The sequence below is a fragment of the Halyomorpha halys genome, unplaced genomic scaffold (assembly GCF_000696795.3).
Source record: "Halyomorpha halys isolate HHAL.00 unplaced genomic scaffold, Hhal_1.1 Scaffold313.1, whole genome shotgun sequence".
In the NCBI taxonomy this organism is placed as follows: Eukaryota; Metazoa; Arthropoda; class Insecta; order Hemiptera; family Pentatomidae; genus Halyomorpha; species Halyomorpha halys.
The window spans coordinates 298,651-306,798 of NW_027109847.1; the positions used below are offsets into that span (position 1 = coordinate 298,651).

Here is an 8,148-nt window from a genome sequence, read left to right on the forward strand (position 1 = left end):
TGAATGAACCATAGAATTTTTCAACGAATCCACTGTCACAAAAATTCAACAGGATATTTCAAATAAGTTAGGGATGATATGGAACAAGTGGGGACGGACCGGAATTATTTAGAGAGAGATGAGTACAGAAGGATAAGGGAGTGAAGGTTCTTGTGGAAAAGAAGTGCTCCAGAAAGGGTCTTGCCTTGTCTGAGGAGAGAAAACGTAGACACGCAGAGCTCATGAGGGGCGTGTGGAAGAAGAGGAAGAAGATGAAGGAGATGAAGAAGAAGCATTAGAATTATGATATGCGCGTGATAAAAAAAAAAAAAAAAAAAAATGTACATAGTCCTGATATTATAATTGGTAAAAAAAAAAAGAAGATTAAAACAATAAGAACAAAAAAAAATCATATATAACTATTATGTATTTTAATATTTACTGACTATGTAATATAAGAATAATAAACAATTGGCCAACTAGTCTTAGCAACTTAGACTATACCAACCCAATGGAGTTGGCCGGCACTGCTTTTTTAATTAAGTGTTTCTCTCTAATGCATAATTTTCACTTTTATTTTTAATAAATATGGGATTTATAATAAAACATAACATTTCAGTATATTTTAAAAATTAGTGAAAATTAATTTTTCATTGAAAATGGACGTTAAAGTGATTGATAAGACCAAATAATTTATCACTAACTACTTGATTTTTCTAATTAAACATTTAGTTCATTAATGCTTGTATTTAATATAGAAAACCTTAGTCACCCTTAAGACCTCATAAGGAGATTTTCCTAGGTTTATTATTTCAATCTTTCTAGTTTTAAAATCTTCCAGTTATAATTGCGATTTTTTTCGTTTTAGCTGATAAAGTGCTTTTTTAAAAGATTTGATTATTATCAAATCTTAAAACTAGAATTAGAGATTTAATAACCTCTAATCGACCATCAATGGTGGATAATGAGTTCCGAGGACCATCATAGGATGACCTGTGACTTCAGTGCCAAATCTTTAAAAGAAATCGGTCCAATAGTTTCAGTGAAAAGCTGTGGATGGGGTATGGATGGATTTTTCTACTATGCGAGAATCAAAAAAATTAACTTAGTAATATTATAATTTAATAATTATAATATATTATGTAATTTTATATTGTATATAATATTAATTATAACTATGTATATAATATTATTAATAAGTTTATATTAATATTCCATATACGTTACTCAAATTATTGAGTTTTTATATTTCTAATGTGTACTTTATATGTATACCAAGGATTGCATTGTTATGTAATTGATATGTTTTCCCTACAATCCCAAGTAATTATAATACAATTATATGTCATTGCAATTGTGAATACTAATGTTTAACATCAGGGCATTTAACTGATCGGAAGTGACACTTTAGGGGTATTCATAATCATTAGTTTAACATGTTAAAGCGTTTTAAATGGAAAAACTCATGTTAAATGGAGAAATATTTCGTTCTTTTTTATTTTACCATGTTAAAACGATTTAACATATAGCATGGTTAAGAGTCTGTTACTGGGTCTGTTAAATAGAGAATAGGTCACGCAACAGGCCAGCTGAGCTCCATGCAATTTTGTTTCTTGTCGTCTGAGGTTGCTTGCTTGTAGTTTGTGTTTTGATTGTGTTAGTATTGTTAGGGATGTTTTTAAAACCAATAAAGCAATAGATGATAATAATAATAGTGTAATGACAGTTGTTAATTAGCTCATCTTGATTCTCTTCCTTACAACTTAGAAGATCAACAAGGCACTCAGTAGCCCAACTTTCGCACAACTTCCACTCAATTTAGACATGTTGTAATAAATTACTTTAATCAAAACTTAGAAGTAAACAGTAGCTTGAAGTTTTGGAAGTAAAGATTATAAAACAAGTTGCTCAGAAAATCCGCTAGGAGCTCTTATCCATTTAACATGACTTTAAATAAGCTCACAATCCTATACTTATAACATTTAACATGGTAAAACATTTTACATTTAACACATCATGAATACCCCATTTATATATTTGACTTATTGAATAAAATCGACTGACCGGAACTGTCAATTTATTGAATCGATTTTTTACATTTTTTGATTTTCTCTAAAACGGCTCAAACTATTTTGATTAAACTGGGAATAAAAATGTATAGCCAAGTGATCTTTAATTTAAGCTAGGTGTTATCCTTATTGTGGTTGTATGACAAGGCTTAAATGTAGAATTAAAATTTTGTTTATATGAAATTACCAACCATCTCTAAGTATTATTGGTAATATAAAATTTATAAGTATGAACTATCAAAGAATTTGATAAGTGACTAAAGGAGGAAGAGGTTTTCACGCACCCACCTCCCTTCACTTTGCAGCGCCTATTGTTGCCTACAGGTGACACAACTTAAGGTGTGAATTAAGAATAAGTGGGTGTCTTTAGCTACTTCAGTGTACCTAATAAGCTTCTATTGAAGTATTGTTCGTTGATGGAGTTGCTATTTTGAAACCTACATGGATTAATTTCATCTCAGGGTGGTTAGTGATACTTCTTTGATGCGCGCACCAGAGTATATATTACAATATCAATATTATAATTTAAAATTATGATATTGCATTATATCTCACCCTCCTTAGACTAATATTTTATATCTTATAAGAAACCAATATGAGTGAGTCTTACAATAAACAACATAAGCATGGTTCAGATCGGTAGAGAGCGATCGGAGGAATTCCCCTCAACAAAGGGATTACGCCAGATGCCCTAGCCTGGCTTCTCTTTGATCTTGCACTCGACAAGGCAGTTACAGATGCTAGGATACAGACCAAGGACAACTTCTATAGTAGATCTGTACAGCTCCTTGCGTACGCCAATGATACAGATGTCATAGGACCTTCCTACCTGGCTGTATCGGACGCTTTCCTTGTTCTAGTGGGTCCTGCGAGAAGACGTGGAAGTCAATTCAGAAAAAACAAAAAGATATGGTTACGGGAGAGGTGCCTAGGCCTGGAGAGGAGATGACCTTCGGGGAATACCAATTTGAAGAGACTAATGTTTTTGTATATCTTGGCTCATTGGAACTCAAGAAAACGAACCTGAACAAGAGATTCGGCGTAGGATCATAGCAGCAAAACGGTGCTATGTTTCTATCCCAAGACAGTTCCGGAGCAGAGCTCTTTCCAAAAAATCAGAGCTTTGTTTTTATAAGACGGTAGTGCGCCCAATGTTGCTGTACGGCTGTGAGACTTGGATTACGTCCCGGGCTTGTGAACAGGAACTCCTAGTATTTGAAAGAAGAATCAATTCGGAATTGGATGGCGTCTGCAAGGGACCGAGACAATTGGCGGAAGCCAGGATTCGACACGGGATTGTAGAGCCACACTACCAGTAGTAGTAAGAAACCAATATTGACTGTCACTTATATAGAGCATAAATTAACTCCTTTGTCACAGAGCTCAACAAGATTAATTTGATATCCAATCAATTATACCTCCATTTAAAAGAAATATAACAAAACTCATTAGTAAATTTAATTTGAATAATAAATTTAAAAAAAAAATAATGCAAAATACAGTGTACTCGAAGATAGGGCGATGGCCTCGGTTTGTTGTGATTAAATAAATGAGTTTCATTTCATTTTTTTTTAAGTAGACTGGTTTAATGTTTTTATACGGAGCCCGTGGAACGATTCCTAGCACAACTAGGAGCTTCATGGAAGAGCTCGGGGTCGATGTCCAGGACGTGGCTAGGTTGACAGAAAACATAATACTTGACTCCCTGGGAATCATACACCACCACATAAATGGAAATTAATGAGTGGGGGAGTTTATCCATAAGTGGGATGGCACGCATGCGTCGCATATCTTATTTGTTGTTTTAGTTATTATTTAAATATTTTAATATTTGTTATATAGGGGAATTTGTTGATCAAATGAAATAGGGGTTGTGAAATGGAAGGGAAAACTTGTAGTTAGTTTGTAGACTGGTATTAATTGTAAAAGAAAACTGTGGAAGAAAAAAAATGTTATCTATCAATTATATTATATCCTGTAAAAATATGTAACTTATATTTGTCCAGTCACGGATTGATCAATATGCTGTGTATTGTGGCAACCCGATGTATTTGGGCAGCATGAATGAATAAAGTATTTCTTTCTCTCTCTCTTATGCATATTGGGAGAGCAGCTTTGGTTGCCCAGTATCATACTTATCTCTATTTATTAAACAATTTTGCTAGCGTCCTCACTCATCCTCTATTGGCTTTTAATACCAGTGACGCGGTTGAAAGAGGAGCGATCTTCCAGCGTCCTGATTTTTCCTCTACAAGTGTGGGGAAGAGCTCGGTTTGGAATTTCCCAGGCTAAATGTGAATAATGTAAATAGGAACGAGTCTGTTGAAGTTATTATATTACTTTTAGTTTAATTTTGATTCTTATTTTTTTATCATTTAATTTATATTTTTGTGAATATGGCGTGAATGAGATCTATGGTCCCTATTACCATTGTCTATAAATATAACACAGAATGTAATATTACACAATAAAAAATTAAAACAAACAATTTCAGAATAAATTAATATAATAAAAATATATTTGTACCACTACAACACATTAAGGAACAGGAGTGTACTTTGTAAGGATGAACTGCTACTATACGAATGGTTGTTACTAGACTTAAGGGAGTGATTTGGTCAGAATCGACCGCCTGATTTTTTCCCTATTAAGGGGTACCCACTTTATGAGGCTGGGTGGACCCCGCAGGGCACCCGGACCACAGGATTGACTCATGGCTACAGTTAAAGAATAAATAAATTATCATATATTTATTCATTTTCTGTTACTGCTCAAAAGATACATATTAAATGATTTGTAATTAAGGTGATCTACAAGTCTAGTTCATCATAATTTTTAATGATTTTTTTTTTAAAACTTAGCTATCCATTCAAGTGTTTCCTGTAACAGGTTTTTTATTATATTTTCCTTTTAATCTACGTGTTAGTCTTATTCTCGTAAAATGTATCTATTTGTTTGTTTTTGGTAAACTGATCTACTGCTGTGACTATGAATGATGTTCTGAACTCACATTGCCGTCTAATATTGAATTTGTTTAGCGGGTCACTGAAGAGGATCTAGGAGGGTGAATTCCGGAGAGCGAATTTGTTAATCGGGTGAAATAAAAAATTGTGAAATGGTGAAATTAGAGGAGCAGAAATGAAAAAGAAAAATAGGAATGAATTGAAACATTTGTTGTACAGACCGAAATTGATTGTAAAAGGATACTGTAGGGGAAAAAAATTGTTTATTATATCTTATTATTGTATCTCTTTTTTTTCTGATTATACCATGTATGTGTAATTTATATATGTCCGATTACGGATTGATAAGTATGCTGTGTGAGATAGCAACCTGATGTATTTAGGCAGCATTGATAAATAAAGTATTTCTCTCTCTATATATACTATTTTTTATTATATGACTTCACTGAGGAGAGATATGATCAGCTGAACATAGTATACTTGAAATGAGTTTCTGAATAAAGAATGCTTAATAGGAAACATATTTTCATAATACTGCAGTTAGATTATATAAAATTCTTCCAGTCATAGAACCTCAAAAACTCAAAAATAAATAACAGGATAATACTAATGTTTATTTATACGTTGAATCACCGTGTAAACGTAGCATTAATTATCTCTAATTCCGACTGGAACGAATCAAAAATTTTGTTTCATGTTTTCAATGCCAATGAGTGTTCTTTTAATTATTATTTTCTAACCTACATTCGTCAAGCAATCGATACCGAGTGTGTGTCAATGTGGTGTCACAACAGTCAACAACAGTGGTAATTAAAAGAATTTGAAGAAGGAAAACTACAGGAGGACTAGAGCAAGGTCAGATGTCTCTTTATTATTCATAGAGGAAGGGTTGAATTGGTAGCGGGCACCGATAATGGCTTTTTGTTTGGGGGGGGGCAGGGGGGGCGGGTACAGCTGTGTGTTTGCCGCCGTTGCTATGCACACCATTCATAGGGTCGGCCCAATTCCTCCTTGGCCTCACGTCAGTCACAACCCTCAGCGAATTCTTCTTCCACAACAACAATCGGGCCATTGAGGTCAGATTATAGTTACAAGTGGTCCTTTGTCCCGGCGGGAGCACTGCACCAGGATGAAGAACAACTACCTCAGCTCCAGTTTCAATTCAGTCGTTTCCTTGGACATGGACTCTTCCTGGGCCGCCAAGAGTTGGGATTTGTCCAGCATCTACTTACATCAGAATGGCAACCAGGTAACCTGCACTCTTTGCAACACTCATATCTTACGGCACATTGATCAGTCCCATGGATGATTGTCACGGACTGTCTTGAGATGGTACGTCATATATCCTCAGAGCACGGCACGGAACTTTTAATACAACTCTGATGTTATATTACTCGTAATATGGAGGGGAAAGAGGTATGGTCATTATGTATTAAAAAAAATTGTCAGTTTTAAATAATTAATAAATTCAAGGCTTTGACAACAACTATAAAAATTCAGATTAAATTGAATCTCTGATGTATAACTGGAGTTTAATTAGAAAACTAATTGAGTTATAATCTATTCAAAACATAATGTTTTAATTTCTACGGGCTATATTCCCGTTAAAAATAGCAATAAAAATAAATAATAGTCCACGAAAATTAAAAGTTGAATTGGATTACTTTCCCATTAAATAAAATATTTTGAATCTTGCATTAAGGTCTTATTTTTTGTTTCTTTCTTAGGCATAATTGGCCTTTTTTATTAATTCTTTATTTTGCTTAAATATTTGAACAACGTTTCGGAATTTTTGTCCATTATCAAATTCTTTGTTCTTCTAAAATATAAATAATGCACATTCAACAGTTGTATTTTAAATTGTACATTGAATTTCAAATAAGTTATCACTTAATTACAAATAATTTAAATATAATTAGATATCTACACGGCTCTTTTAACTATTATATATCAATATATAAATTTAAAACGTTTTTTGAGAAAAGGCAAAAATTCGATATTAATATTTCTTATTTTTTTCTTACCTTCAATCATTTGAAAGGCATATGTCAATTCATATTAAAAGAAACATTTATCTTCAAATCTTGAACTGGAAAATGGGTAAACAGCCCGAAACGTTGTTAGAATGTTAAGATAAAATAAAAAAATAAATAAAAAGGTCTGATTGTTCTTGAAATAGAAAAAAATATATAAAGAACTAACAAAACCCCTTTGAACTATCAATTGAAAATTTTTATGTAACTTATAATTTTCACGAAGACTTTTCCGTTATGTAATTAATGCGAATTATTGGTTATGGTAGATTTAATATGAGCTAAGATGCTTTAAACGTTTAAAAATATAAAACAGCTTTAAAGAATTAGGGAGGGAAATTTAAAAAACTTTTAATATAAACATTATGACCCAGAAAAAAATTAATAGAAATCAAGTTTTTGTAATAATTTTTAATGCCAAATACTTTTAGTAACCAACTATGCTTTCCGAAAAAATAAGTTGATACTAGATAAGTCTTCCTTTGTTTATCAACTTAAAAATTTGTTAATAGATATTTTAATTTATTGTACGAGACTTGTTTGGTTTCTCATAGAGAAAAACACTTTATTAATAATGTTGTGTTGCCCAACTTTATTGGGTTGCTTCATAAACAGCATAGTTATGACTAGAGAAGCATAATTTATTTTTTATTCCTTTTACATAAATAGTCACAGCATAATTTTTTTTTAAATTATCACATTATAAAAATCTTTGCATTACGTACTAAAGTTATACATAATTTATTTTTCCCTTTTTATTATTTGTTATTTCTTCCCTTACACATTTTAATTTTTCTTTTTTTTTTTTGTCTAATTTTTTATCGTTGTTTAAATGTGTTTAATTTTTCAATTATTTCAATTATAAAAATCTTCTCTCCTTTTTCCATCACACATAAAAGTAAATTTAAGGTCAAAAGTATAACAATTCCAAATATAGTAAAAAAATATATAAATACATAAAACCCAACATGGTCGTCCCCACTTAAAATTTATCAATGTTTTTAAAAAAACACTCTAGCACATCCTTACAAAGATTAAAATAAAATAAATAAGTATATTAAGCTAAAACTAATAAATACAAAATTAATAATTATAAAATGATAC

The 8,148-nt window shown here is 31.8% G+C and overlaps 1 protein-coding gene across 1 annotated transcript in view; it reads left to right on the forward strand.

Annotated features, from left to right (window-relative positions):
* Positions 1-5,999: 5,999 nt before the first annotated feature.
* The window catches only part of LOC106681161 (uncharacterized), a 50,967-nt gene continuing 48,818 nt past the window's right edge, over positions 6,000-8,148 (forward strand). The window contains exon 1 of the mRNA XM_067048024.1: positions 6,000-6,260. Within this exon, the coding sequence (XP_066904125.1) occupies positions 6,141-6,260 (120 nt within the window). The 5' untranslated portion in view covers positions 6,000-6,140. The remainder of the gene's footprint in view (positions 6,261-8,148) is intronic.